The 26,533-nt window shown below is 49.1% G+C and overlaps 1 protein-coding gene across 6 annotated transcripts in view; it reads left to right on the top strand.

Annotated features, from left to right (window-relative positions):
- Positions 1-26,533, top strand: part of LOC105284176 (AF4/FMR2 family member 4) — a 194,653-nt gene that overhangs the window by 135,397 nt on the left and 32,723 nt on the right. For all 6 annotated transcript variants that reach the window (XM_011347502.3, XM_026974362.1, XM_011347505.3 and 3 more), the window contains one exon: positions 1,852-1,888. In XM_011347502.3, coding sequence (XP_011345804.1) covers positions 1,852-1,888 — 37 coding nt within the window. The remainder of the gene's footprint in view (positions 1-1,851; positions 1,889-26,533) is intronic.

Raw genomic sequence — 26,533 nt, 5'->3', positions numbered from 1 at the left:
CGCAAATAAAATCGCGGGCGAGATTCTGATCCGCCTTGTCTCTACTCCTTCCCACCTCGTTTCTTACGCTTTAAATGTTATCGAGTAAACGTATGGAGGTGCGAATTTGCATCGGCTATTTTTCTCACGTGGTAACACTTTCATCGCGATTCCATATCAGTCAACTCGGTCAATTGATTTATGTAGAGGATTAATTGGAAATTAGTCTGGAATCTTATTTGCATGTTACATTGATAGGATTAAGCAACATTGATGTATTAAAAGTAAAAAGTGCAGGAATGAGAGAAAGAAAACAAGTAAATGACTTGTAACGGAGTTATCACATTGCAATGCATAATAATTACGCAGAAATCGACCGGTTTGTAATCGGGTAAAAATCGAGCAATTTATGCGCATTATTTATCGGTCGATCGGGTTTCCGAAAATTTTTACGCAATTGTCGAAGCGGCTCTACTCGCCGTTTATCGTGCAACTCGTTTATAATGTCGATGATAAAACTCGCGTGGTATTTGCACTCTGCACAGGGGACTGCATCGCGTATTATAAATTCGTTTCCTCTGCTTCCCTTTTCGCCAAGCGAAGGATCGGCGAGAGACGAGAAGGAAAAGAGCACGCGCGATGGAAAGAGAAAGCAAAGAATGATGATGAGAGAGAAAGAGATAAAAAGAGAAGCAAAATCAGCCTCGTAAGAGTGAATTAATTCGAACCGGCATACATACTTTTCCGTCTGGGATCCTTTTAGCGCGCACACGAGTAAATTGTAATAACGGCCGAATGGAAAATCGCTGCCGGCGTTTTCGCCCTCTTCCGCCCTCCTTCCCGCCCAAACGTCGCGAGAATTACTCGCGGACTTACCCGGATGAAACAGCGCGCGGACCACTCGCGAAATTGCGTAACGCGCGGAATCCCGTCCGTGGCCGATTTCGTGCTCTTGCAGATGAAAGGGATCATTACGCGGTAATACCCCGCGTTTTGTAGACACAGCGCACAATTACCGTTTAACAGGTAATTCAAGCAAGTGCGTGCGTCTCGTAATTCCGGTGTTCACAATGTTATACGCGAGAGAAATATGGAGATTTCTGCTGTAATTTAAATAAGTAATACGTTACTTTTGTGCCGTATATTGTAACGTTCAAATTAATAGTCATTGATATTTGATGCAATTTAAATTAATGACAATTTCTATTTTTAATCTGACAATAATGACTTTGTATTTTATTATTGCATAATTGTTAAAATGTTTATCGCGATTTTGATTTACGGTGCTCGGAGAACGTTTACTTACGCGATGCCCGTTGATTACTCCACGTGGAGTTTTTCGACGGGAACGCAGTCGAGACAGATGCTATTTCACTCGCGATTACAAGGACGCATGCAAAGAGCCGCCAAACCGCGCGATAAATTTCTATTATGCTGGGAGGAGGGTCCGTGGTATCAAGGGAGACGCAGGGACGCGTTGTAAATTACTTGATGCGGAAACAAGGAACGGGGAGACAAAGTACACTTTCGCGGTTCCCTTTACAAATTTTCCCAGATCCGTTTAATTTCCCGCCGTTCTCCCGCGAACTTTCCTTCTTCGCCCTTTTGCAGCTTAAACCAACGTTAAATCCTTATCGGTCTTGCTTGACAAACTATTCCGCGAACTATGCGAACCCTTGTGCGATTTATTCACGTTAGGTCATTTTGCAGAAGTGAATGTAACATAAGTGTACAGAGTGTTCCGTTAACCTTTCCAAAAAAATATCAAATTTTGTAAAAGGAACTGAGGAGTATTATCGATCGCACCGCGGCGAAAAAACTAATTTCTCCAAGTAGACATCTTTAACATAAATATAAATTTTTCTGTTGCAGTTGACGGAAGTTACTCCGCCAGAGACCGTGAAGCCCCGTAAGTACCAAAAACTTGCTCTTGTTCAATTTATTATGTTGGATAGAAGGTGCAAACGTTCGAGAAGATACATTCGCGACGGAGATTGCAAATTTGTCTTGGTTTTGTAATTTCTTTGCTTCCGAAGAAATGATCGCTTTTTACGAATTACAGCCGCGTAATTTGCATCTGTGTAATTAGTATGCGCATCTTCTTTCGCTATTTATTTTCATACGAAATTGCCTGCTACTACGTGTGCACGAATACTTAACGATTATTATATCACGGTTTCCGAAAAAAAAGTTGGACGAGGCAAAGTTCTCTCGTCATGCTCGTTACGTTTACACGGGCTGAAGTTTTATTAATGTTACGCTGAACGCGCGGTCGCGGCGCCGCTGACTTTCGTGGTCGGTGTTTCAGTATTTACCGCAATTTTTCGCGATAAAACGCAGCGTTGTGCCAGAATACGGAATATAGGATTAAACATCACCGCCGGACATAATTTCCGGAAACTGTCCGCTACATTCGCCGGCGATTAAAACACGACGCTACGAATATTGCCCGGAACGATATTTTAAAGTCACGCGAACGGTCGAATGGATATTAATCGGCGCGCGTCTCTGTAACTCGCGTGTGCAATATCGATATGGGTAGTTCACGGGTCGATGCGACGGCCATACACAATATATCCGCTTAACGACGTGTTTTAATAAAAATAAAAACAAAAAAATAACCGAGCGAGAGAAACACTCGGCGGCGGGGAGCGAGCAGTGCTGCGCCGCCGGACGGCGGAGTGCAGGGGCAGGGGGAAGGAGCAGAGAGAAAAAAGAAAAAAAAACCTGTGGATTCCGTGCGCGAAACCCCGATCGTCGATTTTGCGGGCGCGATTTCATGAATCAACCACTCGGCGACCTCGGGCCATCGTTCAGCCGCCGTTTAAGCGCACGGAACACACGTTATTTATCCGCTCGCGCGATCCTCGCGCGACTGCATTATTTATCGCGAGCGCTCATTACGCTTTTCCGCCGCGCGGCGACCGTTCCGCGGCTTAATCTCGGTATCAGGTTTTCGTAACGTACTGTATCATCGCGACAATATGCACACGTGCGATAAAGCCTGGCGATTTAAATGCGAGCGACATGCTCGAGCGTGCGATTTCTCTGGTGTTTTGTCCGAAACGTTCGTGATATTCGAAGAACGAAAATGTCGGCGTATGCATCAAGCTTCACCGAAATGTAATACCTCGCATCCTGGTCCATGGAGGCGAGTACGCACTCTTCGGAAAGTATCTTGGCGCGTTAATGGTTGCGGGACGCGCGATAAAAGTGCAACCGCGAGGGTCTGAAAGCGTAATACTCGCGAGTACTGCAAGCATTTAAATATTTGACGTCTCCTCGCGGATATACCGGGCCGGCTGGCACTCGGAGGCTTTCCAGGGTAATCATTTTTACATGTTAAACTTATATGCTAAACGACGTTTCTCTGGACGTGCGAGAGAACCCGGGAGACAGGTTGCTATTATAAAAGGTCAGTACTGCGCGCTAATACTGCTCTGGTAATTAAATAACGCGGTCTTCCGGCAAAACGGCAGCCTGTTTACACGGGAATTAATTATAAGCTTTATCGGAAGCGCCGTACGTTACAATGAATAATAAACGGCTGAGTTTGTTTGATCGATCAAATTAATCCGTGCGGAATCGGCGCTCACGCATGATTTGCTCGACCAAGTCGGGCTTCCGAAAGTTCTGCGCGCGAGCATGCGGACTCCCGCGAAAAGACCTGTAGATTCGTCGATATTCTCGAGTATTTCTAAATGAACAGGAGTGACGGAGAGGGTTACTGTTTCATGAATTAACCATTCTGTCCTCCCCCACTCGGGCGTTTCCTGTCCGATGCTCGAACACAGTGGCCACTTTACAACGGCTATTATCGGGGTTACAACCACCCTCTGCTAACGATCGCGGGTCGAGTTGCGAATTTGCTTCCCGTTGGGTAAATTTGAACTGGTCGCCGCGATAAGCTTATTTCGCGTCCTTCCACGCGAGTGTGCATTGTGTGAAAATTCCGCGGCTTGTCCGCGGTTGAAGGGTGTCAGGTGTGTCAGAACGAGAAAGAGAGTATTGGAATGATCTTGAAATTTTTCTGGTTCTAAAATCGAAAGAATCACTGATAAATTTGTCGGAGAGCGAACGAGTAGGGTTTTTCAGAAATAGCGACATGCAATTAACTCGCGGTAATTATGCACACGCGGCCGTCTGGCCGTTACGTAAAGCGTTTTATGCAACGGTGTTTGCGATTGAATTAAGCGAATTACGTTTCTCGTAACTCGTAAGTGACTTAGCTGGCGTGAGATTGAAATGGCGCAGCAGATCTCGAAAGGGCAAGAACGTCCGAAAGGGATGAACGTCCCACGCGCGCCACCTCCACGCTGGCATTTCGCGGAACGTCGCCATTCGCGTGGACTTGATTTACGACTTATCAATTTATTTCTCTCTGGAATTACGAAGGTCGACGGATTCCCGGTTAACGAGATCCGTCGCATCTTCTGCGAACCTGCACAGCAAACCACTGGAGGGTCCATTCGTGCGAATTTCCTCGGGATGTGTGCCACGGGAGAGCCGTGCGCAGTCGAGAAATATCGCATTCTCCTGGAATCGATCCGGTGCGGGATTCTCGTCTGGAGAACAATCGGGAGTAGCGCGAATTACTTTGTTATTCCGTTCGCCAGGTGAATATTAACGCAGCGAGAATCGCCAAATCGCAGAACGGATCACAGGAAGTAGAATTACAGGAAACTGTAGAATTGTTCGGAAAGCGGCGAGATGGAGGGAGCCCTGCGGCTCCTAGTGCCCATGAACCCGCCTTCTCGCTTGAACTTTCGCGTCTGACCTTACCGCCGACGCGTTGAATTTTGACCCAGTCTGTACCTCGATGTTCCATTGAGTAAATTAATGAGGACCGTGCGACATTATTGAGCCACGCAGGCGCACGTGTTACATTGCCGGCACGTAATGCCGGGTCGTTGTAATATTGTGATCTAGGAGTTCGCTCGCGATGAACGATATCGGTGTTGCGCAACGTAACGTTGAATTGCGCGATCTTATATCAAACACCCACGACGGCGTTTCGTCGGAGACAACAGGAAACGACCACGCACGATTTTGTTGTCACGCAGAATGCCCCTTAATCCCGACGGCAGGTTCTTTCAGGCGACGTGGGTCTTTTTCTCAGCTAGACGTATCGCGATCACTTGGTTCCTCGTTAAGCATAGTCTGGATTTCAATCTTGATTCGGACTTGAATCTCGCTCATTTAGAATTCTTTCGGTGATTTCACTTATCACCGATATTGTTCGGCCCTCGGAATTGGCTCGTGTCAGATTTACTGGAGGATTCTCAAAGGAACACGAAGACGCTCTTCAAGGAGCGCGTGAAAAATTTTCATGTTTCTCTTAATAAGTGAATAGACTGTGAATAGACAGATTGTGTTACGCGAGATTGAGTTGTTTCTTGATTAACACGCGACAGACGACGAAGCCTGAGCTGGTTATTTATACGCGAAAGGAGGGAAACGCGCACGTTAAATGGAATCCTGACACGAGTGGAAAACCGCCCACGACGCGCGATCTTTATCCACCTGTGCACGTGTGCCCACGCGCGTTAAACCAATATCCACCTCTTCTCCGATCATGTCGGTTTTAATGAGCGAAGGCGCCATCGCGTGACTGCCCATAGACGCCCGGGGTGAATGAGGGATGGACGATTGTGCCGATCTGTCCGTCCCTCATTCACCCTCGGGAATCAAACAACTCGACAGTCGATGACGTTCGTTGCACGCGGAGTTCTCTTGCATAAAGAATTTTTATCCAATATCCGGTTTCGGAAAATAGGTACGTTAAAATAGTTAAAATAAAAAACACGAGATGATTGAAGGCATCAAACGCGAAACACGGAAAGAAATTTGAGTATGAAAATATCTTGAAAAGTGTCTCTAAATGATATTCCAGAATAGATGTAGGGGAGTGCATAAAATGAAAAGGATGTGATATGTATTGTAGATTAATTCGCGCGAATTGTGAAGAGTAATATCCGCTGTTTCGATGAACATTTGCACATGGTCATGTTTTCCCGGCAGACATGCGCAAAACGAGATGAAATGCATTAAACTGGGATTAATATGAATCACCAGCATCTCGGAATCCAACGGATGTCGATAAACGCCGTTATTTCGGAGCGCGGATTACGCTCGCGGGCGAATTTGATGGGGAACTTTGGTTTCCGGTTTCTGTGGTCGCCGACACGTGTGCGGGGCAGGAGACGTGCAAGTGTTACGTTCTAACGCAACAAATCACCCTCTATGAATTGATGAACCGCGAAGATTTCTTTTTTTATCTCTTCGAAAAGGTCCTTCTTTCCTTCTTCCTTCCTCGCGTATCCTCTTCGTATTCCTCTTGCATCTCTCCATCTCTCTTTTCCTCCTCCTTCTCTCTCATCGTGCTTTCTTTTGTCGTCCTCATCCCTCTAGTTCCCCTCATCATTCGCAAAACTCTCTCGTCCTTCGCGTTCACCCGTCCTCCTCTTCGCGCTTCTGTCTTCCTCGTTTCCTGGTCTCCCGCTCGTCACCCTCTCCGTTCTCCCTCTCTCCCTCTTTCTCTCTTCCTCGCTGCACCTCATCCCCCTGCTTCCGCCGTCCACGATACGTCGAGTAGGATGAGCGAGGGCGATGAGACGAGGAGGATGGTTGGGTCTCCATGGAAACCAACCAGCTTGCACCGGCATCCCGGTTGAACCACCAGCCGCCGTCTATCGTCGCCCGCACTCTCACCCGCTTCGCGTACCCCGACGCGGGACGACGCGGCGGCGAAACCGAAGCAGACGCGCGGAATCCGGCTCTGAATTTCATGGGGCGCCGTCGCCCGAGGGGGAGGATGGCGCCGTCTATTTTCGAACGTTTTGCTGCACTTATTTCCCCAACACAGAAATGAGAGAACGCGCGCGCGCGTCCTTCTATTGGTCAAGTATCGGTTAACGAACAGTGAAAATGTTCGGGTCGGGAATACCGGGGGGATGATACGCGTGTAAAATATCTGCTATTTTTATTCCCTATTCCTAGGGGTACTTCTCGGGACTGTTACCACCGTATCCCGCAGAGACCGACGATTACGGACGTATTGTTCGGTTGTGGCTCGAGCTTATCACGCGCGAATGCATAATGTAAGAATGTCGTTGTTTTTGATACCGTACATACACGTGCCTGCACACTCGATCAACAAAATTATCGATAACGTTTTACGTTTGTGAACGTCCGCGTAGTTTTTTGTATCTCTTCCGTGGAAAATTTCCGGAATAACTGAATTTATTGTTACGTCAAGCTATCAGTGGTAGCGTTCAAGTAAGCACACGAGTGGCGCGCAATATCGGCTTATTTGCGAGTCGATTCGAAACCGCCGGAGAGGGAGACGGGGGAGGAGAGTGACGAGGAACGCTCGTCACCGTCGAGCTCGCTTCTCTCTCGTTATCGAGGCAGAGAGAGTCGGCTCCGCTCTTTATAGACTCGTCCGCCGGATAATCGCAATAATTATCCAGCGAGAGACGAGAGACGCGCCGCGTCGCGACGGCCACCGCGACACGGGGAATTTCAAGCTTGCGGCAGTAACTCCGCTGTCACCACCATCGCGGAGCAATTCCCGTGACATTAATTATTGAAATCGCCGTCGGCGTCCCATCCAACTGTCCCCCCCCCCCCTCCCCGTCAGTCCCCTTCGCCTCAGTCGCGATCTCGAACTTCTCTCGAGTGTTCCATCTCCTCTTCCTTCTCTTTCTTCTCTTTCTCGCTTTCATCTTCATCCTCGCGCGCTCTCTCGCTTATCCTTCGCGGCCGACATTCCCTCCTCTTGATTCTCTCTCCCGCCAGCCTCGTTTTCTAGTTCGGAGGAAGTCCCTTGGGCTAACTTCGCCGAGAGGAACAGCCTAGAGACTGCGCCCCGCTTAATATTCAATCGCTCAGACCTCGCTCTCGTTCTCCATGATACGTACGAGATGTGAACCAGGATAAATCAGTCGGACACTCCGCGTCGATTTTACATGGTCGGACATGGTGTTTTCACTTGCCGTGGTATTTTTCGCGGTGATCGATTCGCAGTCTGCCTCGTAAGATGGGAATCCGCTGCAGTTTTGCGTCAGGTATTTTGAGCGTGATGTCACAGCAATTTCGAGCAGCTCGTTTGGGATATAAAACGATGTCGATCCTGTTGGTGTCGAAACACAGCGGTCGTTGCTTTTTCTTCGCCGAGTTTCGCGATGGAAATTCACGGTGAATCGCGGAGAAACGGCGCGCGATCAGACGTGGTGTGCACTGCGTGCGCGTTTTAAATCAATATTTTGGATGGCTCACGGCATCCGTGCGATACGAATTTCCGGATGGAAAAACGTTGATTGGCCGACGGGGAAAATGTAGCGGAAAATATACGGACGGAGAGCCGCGACGGCGCGAGCGTGTACTCTGTCAAAACGAATTTATCGCGGACAATGATACCGAGTTATCGAAGCCGCTGCAGCGAAATTAGATTTCGTCGCAATTCGCGACAGAATTACAAATGAAAAGCGCCACGACTTTGCGGATGGCAAACCTCACGTTTCAGACAACACCGAGGAAGACGAGTAGGAGTGCGTCGTACTTTCGCGAAAGTCTAGTTAACGTTGCATAGTTAAGGATCATTAATCTCCATTATATTATCAACATGCATCATCAATCTGATTATGCGATGCTATAGTGTCCGATGTAAAACAGATAGTTCCTGAGCTATATTAGATTAGACAGATGCCAACGCGATCAATCATTGGACAATTCATTGAATCATTCGAGGTAGCTACTTTTAATATAATACATTACAATCATCGACTCTCTCTCGGTACTTGAATTTCAGACACGCAAGGGTTCGAGATAACATTTTATGGAAAAAAGAAGCTTGGGGCTTGAATTTAGACGATAATGATTGCTCGCAGCACATGCGTACACACTATTCTATTCACCCATTATCATTCCACATCTAACGATGTCCAGTTAGGTCATTGTAGTTGCCCGTATTGCTTTTTTGTCGAGACTGTCATCATAACGAGACCGAGCGATAAGCAAATGGGACGGAATATGGGTCAGCCGGCTGAGACCACAATTTAGTAGATTGCAGACCAGAAAGTGTCACCGTAAAAGGGACAGATTATTAAATATTGCGGCGGCAAACCATTAAAACGTACGTGACCGTCGAACACTGCCAGGCCCTGTCTCGTGAACGAACGAAAGAACGTACGAGTTGATAACATCTATTGAAATTTTCTCGCCGCGCTTTAAAAGCGTAAACGCGTGCGACGTCGCGCGTGTCGATCGAATCTGCGGCAATTTTTATCTCGATGAGAACGCGCGACTACAATCCCTCCAATTAGCCGATCCGTATTACATTTACACGTTTGCGCCGAGTTATATGTATTTTTCGTCCCGCATTTTCCACGAGTACCTGTCGATTCGATTCATTTCGCTTTAACTTACTTCAATTTTACATTCAATTAACTTAATTGGATTGATTGATGGTGCTTTGAATTTTTCAATCTAGGAGAATAAAAAATTACACGTGACACTGAACTTTCATGGGCGCGATCAATTTTTAACGTTATTAAACTAGACTTGTCCATTAATCGCAGAGTGATGCTTATTCGGAGCGCACGTGTGGACACGATGCATTTATTATAATTATAATTATTATTTCATTAAAACAATAAATCGTGAAAAAAAGTCTCACGAGTGCAGGAGCACTCACAGGTGTGTCTTGTTGGGGGTACAACAATTTAATTTGACATTTCGTTCGCGTGTCGTTTGCGGCCTAGCCAGCAACCGGCCGGCGCCGGATAGCGATCGCAATCTAACCATGTGAAGGCTATTTAATATTGCACGTGGAAAGCCGTTTTAATGGCATTACATTGATAAGCGGTCCGCTCTACGGGGAGGGATCGTTCAATTTCTGTAAATTAAAGCACCGCCGTGCCGCCTCCCGGATGAATCCCTCCTCTCGCCCGTCACGCTGTAACGTCGCTATTTAAGGCTGATACTTTTATTTAAATTTCTCATCAAGCACGACGCGAGCACGAGTGCGGTATACAATGATTACGTCGCGCCCGGCTAATGGCATAAAATTGCGCGTGTGGAGAAAGAGAGAGAGAGCGAGAGCGAGATGCGCCGGGTTTTACGGGCGGCCAATCTGCTACAATGTATTGACGTAAGTGTGCCGATAAACTGCATCCTGCAGTTTGTTATTAAGCCTTAAGTGCCGTGGCACATCGTATATCTGTTACGCTTTCAATGCGAGCGGCGCTCTCTTGGCTCTGCCGGAGCGTTGTCGCGCGAGTTGCATGCGACTCGCCGCTGGATATTCACACGCGATACACGTCGCTCTTCATTCGCGACCGTTTTCGAACCGTGCCGTGTATCGCCTCTCTCTGTCCGCGATTTGCGGTTTATTTCCTCCCTCGAAGAACATTTTCGATCCTTCCCCGTTACCCGAAGACACAATGAGCCCAAGGGCGGGCTCGAAGGCCTTTCCATGAGCGAGTCGCGAGCGGCGACCTCGGACGTCAGAAATTCATCGCGGCGCGCTTCGAACGGCTCCACTTTATCAGATGTCCTTGGCAATCAATCCACGGAAAACCGGGTTTTGCTCGTAACGCGATTACGTAACCGCGCCGATGCAATCCGGCGCGGCGCGGCGCTGCGCGAGGACGACGACGTCGGCGTCGTTTATTTATGCGGGGGCTGTATTGTCGCGCGGCACGGGGTATATTATAACCAGACGAATCAAATTTTCATTCATCCTGCATACACGCCGCGTACATGCCAGAGGTCGGCGTCGTTCGGTCGCCGCTAATGAATTGCGAGCGCACGGCGCGTCACTTCGCGCGGAAGTTATATTTAACGCGCGCGCTCGCGCCGACAATTCGTCGGTTTTGCTTGCTCACGTTGTTCGGATGGCGCGGTAATAATCTCATGGTGAATAATAGCATATCAGCGCGCACACACCCGCGCACTTGCGCTAGTGACGAACGCGCGCGCGATAATGCTCGCGCACAGCCGCTAGGAATTGCAAAAGGTTCATCAGTTATCGCGAGCGTTCCGGTCATTTATGTCGATATTAAATTGATCACGGGCAATCGAGCTTTATTGCGCTCATCGCTTACTAATGGCATGACCAGCGCACACTCGCATAAAATATATTTTAGTACGGCGGGGCGGAGGGTTCCACCTTTTTTAAATTTATTTTTTATTCATTACTTTAATCTCCGTGCAACGCCGCGTCTTGTTATCGTCATTCTGATTCCTTCGAGCCTTTTGGCACGTCTCAAATTGGCGAAAGAGACGACGCGTCTTGAACAGCTTGAGCAATCCGCGAGAACCTATGATATTCGCTTTGAAATATCGTCGACACGTAATTATTAGCGCAGGCGCACGATAGCCATGGAAACGCTTGAGCAACGCGTGTCTTTCTCTTCTTTCTCCTCGACTGTAGCTTCATCTTGCACAAGCGGTATCCCACAACAATGTCCGTCGTTGCACCGACAATCTCCGCGCTCCCGCCGCCGCCTCCGCGAGCCGACCGGCGACGGCGGCCGCTTAATATCACAATTCCGCCATTTAATTAACGTCCTGGCTGCTAACCGCGGATATAAATACGCCGACCGGAAGTCGACGGGGAGAGTACCGCGCGCGCGTTATAAATAAGCATGTGCACGCATGATTATCGAGGTCGCGACGAGTGCAAGAGAGGAGCAAGAACAAGAGAAAATTATGCGCATACGTTAGAGCGCGCGACTAGCGCTCGAGGATACTAGCTTGCGGATATTCGCCTTTTACATTACGAATCATGTGATACCCCGTCCCATCCAGCTATTGCCGCTATTACTTCGCACACGGCAATTACGCGCTCGATTCCACGGTAATTACCGGTATCGTGCATCGTCGATATCCAACCCCCCCCCCTCCCCCCTCGATCGAAGATAAGCGCGTCTCCGCGTACTTTCTCGCCGTTAGCGGACTTTCGCCGTGTCGCCGCGAGAGATCGAGTGTCTTCAACGAGACGAGCGTGTATTCCACTTTTTAGAACATTTTTTTAGAACGTTCACGGGGCTTCGAGGTCTGTTGTGCGAGGGGAAACGGCAGTGTTTCGCGAGCGTGTCCGTTTGATCGCTCGCGGGGGTCGTAAAGTGCGTGTCGGTGCCTACGTGCTTTACGGGGGTGCTGTAACCCGTCATGTGAGGATCGCGGATCGTTAAACGCTCACCTGCATCGGGTGCAGACCCCCGCAGACCCTTTTACGACAATGGCTCGTCCAATGGCTCGAGAGATGCGCCGGTCTTTTTCCTTCTCCAACGCGAGCGAGCGGAGGTGTTAAGGCAGCGGGCTCATAAAATATTCATACGAGGGCGATATCCACCATTTTACCGGGGCCACCGCGGATTCGCCTGGGCTCGGGGGGATATAAATACTCAAAGTGGAGGAAGTGGCTTTTTCGGAATTGCAACGCTTGCGAGCGTTGCTCCTTTGTTTCCGCAAACCGTCGCCGTCTGGCTTGCAAGCTTGCAAATTTCATCTCTCAATCGCGATGAATTCCCTCGTTGTGATAATAATTACTAGAATATTAATAGAATGTTAACATAATTCGTCTCTTGACGGACATATCATTCGCTGTAAACTTGTCGCAATATATCGAGCTTGAAACAATGTATCAATCTCGGCTGCGTGCCCTTAAGATGCACGAGCGCAGAGTACTCGAAGGTTCGCCAGGCATTTCTTCACTTTTACGCAGTTGCCTACGCTTTCGATTAAATCTCCGAGATCGAATAGGCATCTCCAAGATTGCACGCGCGCGATAGGAAAATTATACGAGACACCCGCATACGAGACGAGGCGCATGCAAAGATCGTCTCGACGAAAGTGTATCCCATTAAATCAATGATCGAGCTGCAGGCGGAAACGCACGCGCGCGCGCGCACGTTGCGACGCGTTCTCGTTTATTTTTCAATATTGCAGTATCGCACAGCCATTTCGCGCACCTTCACGCCATTCCGCCGGAGATCGATACCTGTTGAGTGCGACCACGCACTCACCGACATACATGCATACGTATCGCACGCGCAGAATACTCGCGCGTGCGGCGGCGTGCGTACGCGTCCCATTCTACGAGATTACGTCGGCTCATGAATACATACACGTTGTAACTGTCGCGCGGGTGATTGATAAATCCATACCACTCTCTCACTCGATATTATTTGCTGCACAACAAGTCGCCAGCGCTTGTATACGCGCTTCCGCTTCCGGCGATGCGCGAGGAACCGATTTCTGACGCGCGTCTCTCAACAAGCACGCATCGGAAAGCTGATCAGGATAATTGCGATAATGCGTTCGAGCACACAGCGCTCTTGATTCTTCGACGAGTACGTTTTCAGATAATTATTGATGATAGATTTTATTAATTTGAATAAAACCGCAACCGATATTCCCATGCGATAATAATTAATTTTCCGCGGATTTATTGCGGGACTTATAGATATCGCTTTTTAATGATCCTCGTGGATGAATATTAAATTAACATTTGTTAACTGATGATTTTATAATGATCGCGTTTTACCAGAGAATAATGCGGGCTGATACATTTACGATCGCCGCGTCGCGGTTACCTCAATTGACCAGAAATCCACGGTGATTTTATTTCGGAATGATTATCGGCTCATTCGCTCGCGGATTTTTTCCCTTTTTTCGTCTCGCGGCAATGCTTTGATAAAGAATCGGATACGATTATCTCGTGGTCGAACGGCACGCGGAATCAGTCGGCGAATAATCTCGCGCTCGCTACGAGTCAGTAATCGGCTTAATTATTTGCCCGTTCTCGGCCGTAATAAAGCGAAATGAAAATTCGAGCCGCAGATTTTCAAGCGAGTCCCCAGCGCGATGGGTCGCCATAAGTCGTCTGTCGCGAGACGATTTGCGGGAGTCGCGCGTTTTTATTTTGTTTTTTTCCTTGCGATTAAAACGCAATGCTTTAATTAATGCCACATTGTCACGCGGAATAATTTCGCGATCTATCGATTCTGTCGCGGCCGAGCGCGCGTATCTACGTACAATTTATTGCGCCGTATCTCGGCGCGCATCTGATTTTCATCGTCGCTTGTATCGCCGGCCATTAATTTCCGCCATTATCAGTATTATCATTGATCGGTGTTCATAACGTTCGAGTTACGGTAATTACCGTATCATCGAGCGATATTAATTACGCTGAGGAATCGATGAGCATTGTGCCGCGCATGTCGTCGGCAAGATGATCCAATAAATTGGCTCCGAAACGGCTGAACAATACGAAATTAATAAGACTACGTTTGCCTGCATAATGAGCCAATGTACCCATATTCTTCCCTGCACATCCCTCTTTTTTTATTTCCAATGTTATTCGCATCGAGTTTCGGAATCTTTTTATTCACGTTGCACAAGGAAACTCGAATAATGATCGAAACTTGGCGAAGCGTTACTCGATCCTGGATTCGTTTCCCGTCCGCTTCGTTCCGCTTTCGCGTCAAGGTGGCCAAGCTCTCGTGGAGGAGGATATAGGGGTTGCACTGAGGCAGCCCGAGGGGGCTGCTGTATACAGGCAGGCATACCGAATCAAATATTGAATATCGATCGGCTGTTTTTACGAGCTACGCTCGATGTGCGCGCATTGCGCCGATCGCGTGGCCTACTTGCCCAATTATATTGTGTCAATATATGTGTGCTATCCAGCGGAAGTGCTGGCTCATCGTCCATTCGCAACGATATAACACTTGGCGAGTAATTTACCTGAGCCTCGCTTAGCATATTGTTGTGTCATCCGACTTGATCGTCGGCCGATTACATTCCGGATTAATTCAGTCCGCGGTAATTCCGCGGATAAGTAGCGCGAGCAAGAAAAGGTCTCGCATTTTTGAGTCTGGATTAAGAGAGGGACATCTCGCGAGCGCGATTTAATTGCAAAATTAGTAGTATGAATTATTTATTTCACTCGCTGTATTCTTGCTTGATCGAAAAGCGAGAACTTTTTCCTCTCGCGTGGGAATTCGCGGTGTATAAAAAATTCCGGTCGTTTAGAAGCCGTCGACTCATGAGCGAGGCACGGTTCAACCTTGCTCCGAGGCACTTTCGCCTCCTCCGCTTTTCGAGCCGCGGAGTGGCATTAATAATCCCAGTTGTAAATCGCGAAAGTGGAAGGACGCGAGCGGGATATGAGCGAATGAATATTCCGATCTTACTTTGCTGTTTCTCGTCGTTCGCTCGCTGGCTGGCGCAATAAACAGCGGCCGCTTCCGCGGACGAATACGTTCGCGCGTAGCGGTACACGCCATTATCCGAATCGAAGGGTTGGAAGAATATATACCGGGGATTCTCTTTCTCCCTCTCTCGGCTCTCTCGCCTCCGTTACCGGGAAGTAAATTGTCGGTGGCAGCAGGTTGGCCCCGACGTCAAAAAGTTCAACGTCTCCGAAGGGTCTAGGGGAATGAGGGGGCGGGCGACTCGATGGCAGAGGGTGAGAAAGGGCGAAAGGATGAGAGACTCGAAACGGAGAACGGAGGAGAGCAAGCGGCACGGCAAGACGCCGTGCTCAGTTTATTGTGAGCGAGCGCAAACGGGCAGAAGGAGGATGGCGAGAGAAAAGGAGGTCCATTTTCCTAATAACGCCCCCGGGTTCAACCGTGCGCCGGGAAGGTTGGGTTGCTTCTCTCGCCGCCTCTTCTCGTCCTTCTTCACCACCTTCTCAGCCCTCCGTTTCTTCCTTCCTCTATCCTCCTTCGCGCTTTCTCTCTTCCCTGCCGAGACATAACGGGTTTCTTTTCCTTGTTAAGCCGCCCTTTCGCCACCCCCATGACACGAGCAGCGTGTCTTCTCTCCTCTAACCCACCCCCCTCGAACGCTCTTCCACGCGAAGGTTACTCCAGGCTTGCTACTCCAACGATAAATAACTAGACAAGGACGGGTAAGACCGAGTCGGGGATGGCACGAGACCACCGGAAAATAAAGAAGCGACGCGCATCTTGTGCATTCATCTTTTCGTTAGCACTCGGCTGCCGTGTGCTTTGATTAATTAATAACGTGGCGGGGAAGGATGAGCAGGAGCTCGCCACGCAATTATTTGTTAATCTTCCGCGAGTCAGACTGGGTGAATCTCGTTGATGGTTGTGGCTTTTTTGTTGTGTTGAATGAAAACCAGATGAGACCAGAGGAATCATTTTGTCGCGAACAAAACTTTAATTTTAACAGTATTATCACGCGAGCGTCCGATAAGCGTTCTCAATTAATCAGAGAGAAGAGCTATTTTCTTAGCAAAAGTGCAATAATTTCGGAATCCATATCTGGAGCAATCCACGCGACTGTGATTAATCGATAATTAATTACCCGAAGTTATTGAAGCCCGCCAATGCCGTCCGAACGTGTCAAAAGTAACGCGATACTTCGTAATCAATCGCGAGACTCGTTTAGCCGAGTCGACGAGTCGACTTTCTCGATTATCTGTCGGCGGCACGTATGACTGCCAATTAATCTGTCGAATATACTGACACGAGCGCGCTGCGAGAAAGACGGCGGCGGTGAACCGTTTAATGGCTGAAATACGCGCGAAGGAGATGGCACGTGTGCATGCGTGTGTATGTGTGTGTGGTCACTGCTAAAAGGCCGACGAGGTAGAGTGGAAGAGGGTCGATAACACACCCTCCCACCCTCTTTATCTTCGAACCACCCTTCGCTCGCCCCTGTGCGGCCAGGTCGGAGTTACTTAACGTGATTAAATCCACCCCTGCGATTCCGCCCTTTCCTCCCGGCTGTTCACGTATCCATCTCACCACCCTCTTGCCCCTCCTATACCTGCTTGCGCGCCCTCGTTACGTTCCTCGAATCACACGTGTGATGAATATCGTGCGAGAGCCAATTCGCGATTAACTCGTTTGCGTTTTATTAGCGACGGCCTCTATCCCTCTTGCGCTGCGTTTAAACCTCTTTTTTTTATTACGCACCCGTCGCGAAGCTCAATGCGTTTAACAGTAAAACGTCACGACTTCTTTATGACGCTTTCGTCGCCCTCGGCAGAATTATCAGGGGATGCGAATAGCACTTTCATGTCAGCTGATTTGATTGATGCATCACTTGGATCTGCAACACGATGTACTTTAAGAGGATATTTGCGCGTTGATCGTTCACATTCCCGCAAGAATGTTGCCCGTTAATCCCGTTACGCGTAAGATTATCAAAGTTTCATTAATGTGGATTCGCGTAACGAATTTCTTCTGCTTTTTGCGCCGAGAGAGACGCTTCCCCGGGGACGCGCGTTCGAGGAGATATCGCTCGAATGAGCAGAATTCTGGTAATAAACCTGCCGGATGATATTTCAACGGAATAATCTGCTGAAGTACCTAAATCCAACCCGTTCTCGGCACCACCCTCTTAATCAATCGTCACACTGGATCTACGGCCAACGGCGACAACGCCGAGATCCCGGAAGTTCGCGGAAAGTCGCTAATAATAATATCAGCTGCGCGAGTATTCGCCGCGTGAGTCAATCCGCCGAATTCGACTTGCAGAACTCGCGCTCGCGCGGCTCTCCCTGCGAAGGGCCTCTCGTCTCTCGGGTGCGCACGGGAAGGGCCACTTCCGGTAGGAAGAGGTTACCGGGGCGATCCGCTCGGTCGCGGGTGTATCCGCGTGTGTACCACACGTACGTTTGTGTGGGCGCGCGCGCGTGTTGGTTGCGTCACATGGAGGAAGTCGATGACCTACCTCCACCTCCTCTTCCTCTTCCTCCAGCGACCTCCCTCTCTTCTGTTCCTCTCTTCTCTCCTTCGGACCCCGCGCGCACCGTTCCTCGGATATTCCGCCGAGTAAACCTCTGGTAACGTCAGTGTGTATTATACTTTCCGTATCTGACCGCGCGCTCGCGGCGCCTGTGTGCGTACGTGTGGGTGGACGGATGGATGGATGTACGTGCAAAGAGGAAAGATTCGTGAATGAATATCGTGCGGTTCGCATGTGCGGTTGGCGAGTCGAGAACGCTCGATGGAGGATCGTTGCCGCGTTATTAGGTTGATCGTGCACCGGGGCAGGAGGAAGGGGTTTGCGGTCGAAAAATGAAAATGTTCCTCTCTCGCTTGTTCGTAAAACTCTTTATTTAGTCAGCTCGAAGCTAAATTCACTCTACATAGTGTTTCCTACGACTATACGAATACATTATTAAAATTTCGATGCTGAGGATTATATCGTGTTGCACTCTTAGAAGGTTCATCTCGAGATAACAACGTATCATGCCAATCGACAGATAGCACAGTCTAACTCACAGTCTATGGCTATCTTACTCGGTAAAATAATAGCAAACTAAACCGTTCCGTCGGACGATCGAATCGCGAAGCGCGTTGCATTAGCAACTTTGGTCGATCGGGCCGCATTATCGAGCTCGTCGCGTTCTTTGTGGCTCGTTCCTTATTCCATACTGCGTCGCAGAAGGCATTCTCACGGTGGATTCTTCCGTGAAGGGGTCGCGAGGGAATTCAGCCCCTCGCTGGTGATCCGACTCGTCAGTGTGGTTATTCATAAGGCCGATATCGGGGCGACTCTCGGATGCAAATCGAGCGGAAGTCAACGGCGAGGCGAAACGACGTCGCTGCTCAACTCTTGCTCGTCTGAGAGCGGGGCCGGAGGGGTCCGAAAGAAGCACGAGGGGGAAGTAGCAGTAGGAAGGAAGCTCGAACGACTCGATTAAAACTCTTCAGGGTCGTTTAACATTCTCCCTCTCTCTCCGTCGTCCGTCCGGGGTGTCTCGCAAGAGTATTCATCTCGGATCTTGGCCGACACGGTTGGTGGTGGCCGTTGCCGAACTGCGGGCTAAACTTTGCGAGAATCTCGCTGAGATCACTTCCGGCCGGATTAATTTCTTTCCCCCGAGCGCCAAGCTCAAGAGAAAGAATGTCCTCTCGGTGTGCTTATCGTTGCGAGTCGAGACTTGGAGCTTGCGAATTGCCGGCGACGTTCTGAGAGACCGCTATCAAACTTGATCGTTTAATCTTTCATGGATATCTCGTTGTCGCGAGGGACACTGGCGAGGTAGGATGAAAAATTGCTAGGTTTATTTCAATCTGCTTATTTTAACGTAGAAACTTTGCGAAACGATGCTTCGGAGACAAGGGCAGAGATGATTCGACTTGGTAATGGCTTGGAACTCGGTACGCGGAGCGGATTCTAATTACACGTGTCGCATCGAAATATTACAAATTATTTAAATTATAGACAGATTTAATTATAGACAGTTTACTAAGTTACTTAAAAGACAAATGAAAAATGATAATTGTACCCTACGAGGGTTACAAGATTGGCATTCAGCTAAAGTACCTAAAACGACTCTATAATTTTCTCTCTCACTATGTGAGCGATACACGTGAACGACTCGATTGATCTACTGCGTCGCGAGAGAAAACGTTTCCTTATGGAGTCCGTATCGCAATTACATGAGAAAAAGATAATACCATGCAAATATAAATTAATATGCAGCGTACCAGTTAAATAACCACTTGCTGACATTGACGTTGGATTACTTGCCGCGACTGGCAACTAGCGCGCGCGTTTACTTGAAATCGCGACGTAACGCGAGGCTGTTCAGTCGAGGAGGCAGGGGGAAAACTGATTATATAAACGCTAATTAATTAATTATAAGAGATCGTTGATCGTCGCGTTGAGGACAGAAGATCGCCTTCGGTTCGTAGCTTCAGTCAACATCAGCGGTACGCGGAGATAATGACTCTCTTACGAAAATCGCTCGCCATCCTCCTCCTCTTCCTCCCGATAATTACTGGAAATACGTATAATTATTAGAAAGCCACTCGCTCGCCGCTAGCGGCTTTCAGGTCGCGTCCCGATGAAGGGGTGCGCAAATTAGCGGAAAGGGCCCGATGTAAATGAGCCGTTTAAGCATTCACGACGTCGTCGCCCCGTAAAAAACGCGAAGGAAGAGGAGCCCTACCCCTCGTCCGTCTGCCTGTCCGTCCGTTCGTCCGTCCTGCCGCGCCTGCACCCCGCGAACGTCATTTAACACTCATTCTCTCTCTCTTCATTCTTGTCTCTCTTTCTCGCTCCCTTTGCGAATTCAAGGCCGACGAACCCGGGCTGACCCCTCATCGTCAGCTTTAGCTTTACGTCTGTAACGTCATCGTGCGACCCAGTTTGCATAAGCCCAGCGGCGACTACACGCGCGGCCACGCGTGTGTGAATGTGTACATGTGTACGTGCACACGATTCAAAGTGGTACGGATAGGTAACCCCGACTCGAGGCGATCGAGTCGGCAACGCTACGCTTTTATTATTCACGAGGGAGGTGCTCGCCTCTGCGGCACTGACATCAACTTTCGGTGAAGTCATCAGTTTTCTTCCCGATGCCACGAAGCTTTGGAATTACGCTTTCGTGGCTATGGTCACGGAATATCCGGCGTGATGATTCCGTAATGCTGGGACAACAGATTTGAATCATCGTTCATTGTGCATCTCCTCGTAATTTCTGGTCTCGTAGAGTCCATCTGACAAAATCCTCCATCATGTTGCTCAGTTTCTAAGAAAATTATTTCAACGGAAACGGGAGGCAGTAACGAGAAGCCACGTGGAGGATTTTTGGCTGAAGGCCGCGCGTGCATCAAAGTTGCATTCGATAAAGTATAATAAGCGAGCATCTAAAGCAGCGATCGATAACGTCATAGAAATTAATGATGCAGGAAAATGATGGGAGACACGGCGGTTCGATCCAGCCGCGGCATTGAATTCCCCGAAATTCTCCAATATTTATTAACCATGCACGATCCCGGCAAATTGCCCCAACGTGCATTCAGCGTGCAATCGAAGCGTCCACCAATCCAGCCCTTGGATGGTTCGCCGATCGATGGCGATGGACGCACACGCGATGGTCTCCTGCGGGGTTAGCAGCTATCTCCTGGAGCACCGGAGGGTGAAACGGGGGTGGAAACGAAAGAATCGCCGAATATAACTGGAGACGCCGCGGGGGCGTACGACCTTCAGCCAGGTATCGATTAATCGCGGGTTTAGCTCAATGCCAGGTCGAGAGCGATCCGCTAATCCGCCGTACAGCCGTATCCGCAATCTGGCGAACAGCAGGGTTTAAGTGACGTCAGGGGGAGATGCCGGAGTGCCGCGAGTTCCCCATTCCCTACGTACCCTAAGGGGCTCCCTACCCTCGCAGCGAAATGAATTATTTATCCATTTATCTGTCTAATATCGCGCTTTATGCAACTTTAATTCACGCGCCCGCTGCGGTTGGATTAGCGATTCGGCGAAATTGCATTTTCGTTTGGCCCGAGTTTACCTCGAGTTTGGCCCTGCGTACTCGTAGTTTCGAGAAACAAGACTTTTTGATATCGACATATTATTATTGTTGTTTCTTAAATTCTTGTATCGCCAAAGTTTCGCGCTTGTAAGATATCAGGCGCGATGCGTTAAAATTGTGTCGCGAGCGTTTTTCGGCTTGCTCCACTTTATGTTTCACCCTATCGCTGCTCGGCTTTTCGTAAAAAGGGCACGGTAAATTCGAGCCATCTCACCTATTAATTTATTCCGACAGCAGCGAAAGGGAGCACGAAGAAAGAGACCAAAGTGGAGTAGCTAGCTACTAGCTGCAGCGAGTCCATGTTTTCCAGCAGGAAACTTTTCACTCGGGTAGAAACGTATAATTCACTTTCGCGCGCGGACAGGATTTTTGTTGGAAGTCGCGGAAAAGCGCGGCCGGCGGCCGCTCGAGATGGTATTTCTCGGTCGAATTTTTAGCCCCCGAGAAGGAGAGCACAAGTAGCGACCATGCAATATTTATACGCCACGGAACTGTGCGAAGCACGTGTTAAAGAATATCTCGCTCTCTCCCGCGCGCGTAAACGTCGGGCTCCTAAAGTTTCATAGTTTTTTTTTATACGCGCGTCGATTTTTTATTTCGTATAAAATATCCAAGGATACGATGTGAATAATGGCGGAGTCGTTGCGCACGTAAATTTCGCGCTGCATCGCAACAACAGTACTGTGAATCAGCATTATCCGCGCTATCTTTCCTAGTCTGCAAACAGTAGCGAGTGGTCTGATATCAGAGCTGACTTCGTGCGGATATTCTTCTCTTCGACGTTACGATCCCCGAGTGGAGAAATTGAATCGCGTCACGCTGGAACGGTACCGTGTTCCGCGCCGTTTCTTTTACGATGTCGCTCGTGGTTGCCGAAGTGCGGCGACGTTGAATTTGCAACCCCGTTCGCGAGCGGGTCAGGAACCGTCGAAACTCGGCCCGTGCAGGAACTCGAGACGACGGGGAGGTAGAACGAGGTAGTTACCCGGTGGCAGTCGTCGCCTCCTCTTGGGGAAGTTTCCCGAGTTGGGGGCAAGTTGTGCCACCGAGAGGAGAACTTCCGAGAATATCGCGTCGTCGCGTTGCGGCCCGTTAATAACTATCGTGGATACGTTGACGTGCACCATGGGCTTGGCGACTTTGTGCATCGTCATTCGCCAGTCCGAAACGACGACGACGACGACATTGCGCACGTTCCCTCACGACGTGGTGAATGTGATAGAAATTATCGAACGCATGTAAATGGTTCTTACTCCAAACTTCATTTACGTCTTTATTGTTTCCTAGATTGCTTCTCATAAAAATGCTAAGTTTAAGGAAAAAGTATTCTTTTCTGAATGTCGACAGATAACTATCGTGACATATCGAGACAGCACCCTTGCTCCTGCTTTCTAAAAAGAATTGAACAAGTTTCCTCTTTCCTACTTTTCGCGAGATACACGTGTGGTTTTCGGTATTACCACGCGACGATACTCGTCGACGTAACAGATTAAATATTTCCATAGATCCTATCTCTGTTTCTCCACGGAATACCATCTTGGTTTATTCCGCAATTTCACGGGAAGATAGGCGCGGATGCTGTTCGGTCGCTCGCTCGAAAAATCAATTCCGAGGACCTCGCCGACGTCGGCAGCGGGGGGAGACTCGCAATTGCGGGCGAGATGACCCAGCCAAGCGATATGGAGATGCAAAGCCGCTGCAGATACGTTCGGATAAGCTCGAAGGAGTCGCCCGCCCGGTCGCGGTAGTGGCGTGGCGTTTATGCAAGTCGATTCCGCATCGGGGCATCCTGGAGAGAGGAGAACGGCAAACTGGGTCGTCGCCGTGCGGCCGCACCGGCCGGTGGCACATGTCGGTTCACATTTTTCCTTTGCATCCCTCTCGCGTGCACAGCCTGCCCCATCCCCGTCCGCGTGGCGGGCGGTAGCCCCCGTCGTCGTCGTTGTACCTTCCGACATGCCTCCGACACAAAGGCTCGGTCCCGCCGACCGTATGACGTTGCGCATTCTTATTCATCCTCTCGCCGAAAACAGTCGGATGCGCGTACTCCTCATGACGGACGTAACGCTTTTTTGGGCCGCCTTTGCAGACACGTGTTTGGGGCTCCATCGTGCTCTTTGATGTCAATTAATATAACGGAACGCGTTACCCCAAGCGGCGGATTGATACGTTAACGAGATAATTGGGATTCCCCGTTCGCGGCGAACAGAGATGTCCGACAGCTCTATTTTATCGGGCAGAATAAAAAAGCGCGTTTAGCGCGTTCGTGTTCTTATTGCACATCGTGCGCTGTTTATATATATATATATATATATATACAACGAAGCTGTCATGCATGGCCTCGCTTCTGCTGCACTTGACAACGCAAAAAAGCGTGAGCTTTTTGCAGGTAAACTCGAATAATCTGCCAATAAATCTGAGTTGGCCTTTGTCAGACGATAGCACGCCAACTTTTTTTATTATCTATTCCGCTTTGAAGCTGGAGCGACGTCCGGCCTTCTATTTGAAGTAATATGATAGATCGTTGTTACACAAATCACAAAGGAATGATAGCAGGCGTCGGGTAGGTATATGAATTAACAAAACAATCAATTTAATAATAACGGACTCTGTTCATCCTTTGAATTGCTCCAGTTAAGTTTTTATCAGATCAATTGGAGTTGATCGTACGACTCGTCTAATCGCGTCCGCGATTAGATTGCGCTCACTGATTAATATAGAAATGACATGATCGCGCGTTCGTTCGCGAGTACTGCACTTGTCAATGACTAACTCTGCGCTTCGGTAACGCTCGGTTTCGCCTACGTTCCCTTCGCCGGCTCGTCATCGTCCTTTCCTGCGGATGCAAATTAGGCGTTGCCGGCCAGGTAATTCCCTATCATCATTCCGAGCCGAGCAACAATGAAAAGGATTGCTCAATATCACGTAGCCTGCGCTCGGAGGAGGCGATCGGTTCCCTGGAAAGTGACTCAGAATTTCGTGGTGGTACCGCCGATGGAATCTGGGTCACCTCGGCACGGCTTGCGTTTCCTCAGCTGCGATGAATTAATCTTGTGACCGTCCACGTTTAGCTGCAACACGGCGTTCCCTCTTAACGCGTCGAGTGGCATCGCGGACGTATCCGTCGTGCGATGTTACTCGATGTTCGATAAAGCACATTGCGTTGAGGGCTGGCATGATCCTTTTGACACCGGAGATCTTCGAACCATGACAATGCTTGTTATTTATCATCTGCATTCTGCTATCGGTGTGAAGGCTTCGCAGGAAAATACTTTGCGTTTTATGGGTCATTGTGTAGATACTTGAAAATTCATGGAATTATGTAATTCAACACGATGTTTCCGATGTTTTATCGCATTCGGATTGACGTTTTAAGCGACTAGTTCGAGATTCATTCTCGTGACGCGTACAGGAAATGTATTCTCGATTCGACACATCTCAATCGATGATTTCGTCGGTGGCGAACGGATGGCATGATGGAAACGTGCTTTCAAGTTGCGGCGTTAGGCCTCTGCTCGCATTATCGCGCGGCCCTCGTGGAAAAGGCAGAGGGGTGGGCCATAGATCCGTCGAGAATGATTTATAACCACCATCGGCGGACTCTATCTGCGTCATCACGATAGCTGGGCATAAACAATTCGACGTACCGCGTCAGATATAAACGCAGAGCCGCGCGTCGAGCGATGTACACGCTGCTGCATCGCATCGCCGGCTGCAAACTAAGGAGTGAAGCGTAATCGATCACAAAGTCGACTACTAACGGACGTAATTAGACACGCTGCAGTCTATCCTGTAGAAACCCCATAAGAGAAAGACTTGAGACTAGAACCTGTCGATGAGAGTGAGCCGTTGTTTATGAAGATGCGAAATCAGGTCGGCATCATTGGAAGGCAAAAGCACCTCGAAGAGTCTTGATCTCGTTCTTGGGATACTTCATCCCTCGTCATCGTCGTCGTGGAAACACGAATCCCGCCGGCAAATCGCTTGCCGCCGGGTCGTATCGACGGTCTGCTCGGGAATCCAATTTCGGGAACGAGGCTGATCGACATAATGCGCCCCGTGATTCCCTCGTGGATTATCTATCGAGACATGCGCGGGAGAGGGAGGCAGAGCGGGAGGAGGAAAATACTGAGAATTATTATGGTTGATGAAGGGGCGAAGGAACGAGCGGTGGAGGGTGGCAAGAGGAGGGAAGGAAGGAGCACCGTAGACGAAGTCGACGATGAGAGGAGGCAAGGTGGTGGTCCAACCAGATCCTTTCGGCCAAACAGGTGCACGCGGAGTCGCCATACGCCGTCCTGGCGTGTGCCGGCTAACTACACGCCTTAATAATACTCGGACGGTCTGTTCACGACCGACACGCACGCACACATTAACATAAACACAGGTCACACGTACGGACGGCATCGATCGATACCGCACGTACCAGCTAAACAGCCATCGAACGTCAAGTCGAACTTTTCATTTTGTTTTTCAAGACGCGCTGCCCTGAATGATGCGATGAAGGCGCCTAGAGAGCAAAGCGGGACCGATCAGTTTTACATCGTTGTTGTTGTTGTTGCAATCTCGGTTCTCGTGCGCAAAAAACTGTTAATTGTTTAGAGATTTGGTCATGTAATTGTGTATTAAACTCGCATTCATAACCCAGAGATAATTTGTGTAACGGTTAAATATTGCGCCATAAATTTCGCACATTGTGCGTATCATGAGAGTGAAAGAAGAGAGAGAAAGAGAGAAGGAAAGAGAAAGAGGGAGCATATTTTATCGACGTTGAAATGCATTTGCACGAGGGCTCAAAGCTGTAATATTTTACGCCCACTTAATTAAATTCGCAATTTCAACGAGAAGTCTATTCGGCTCCGCAAATTTAACAACCGAGATACATGATTAATTAATCCGAACGTGTTCAACCTCTGACTGCAGAGGCTCGCGTTGCTCGCAACGACGACCGGCGACCGATCGTTCGCGCATCGAACGTCACTTCCCACGTTGCACGCACAACGTCTTCGATCGTGAACGTCGATCCGCGCTCACGTGTGTCTCCGGTGTATTAAATCTGATCGCGAAGCACATTAGTTCGCGCAAACGCGTTATCTCCGGCTCTTCGTGCTGCGGATCGCGCTCAGTGCCCTGATAGAGAGGAGGCACCGTAACAAGGTGGAGGAAATTAGCGAGCGCTTCGAGAATGCTCGAGGTGTGTGCACGGAGCGGGGCGGCAAACACGAGGAAGGCAGG

Source organism: Ooceraea biroi, chromosome 12 (assembly GCF_003672135.1).
Source record: "Ooceraea biroi isolate clonal line C1 chromosome 12, Obir_v5.4, whole genome shotgun sequence".
Lineage (NCBI taxonomy): Eukaryota > Metazoa > Arthropoda > Insecta > Hymenoptera > Formicidae > Ooceraea > Ooceraea biroi.
This window is presented reverse-complemented; position numbering and strand designations above follow the sequence as displayed.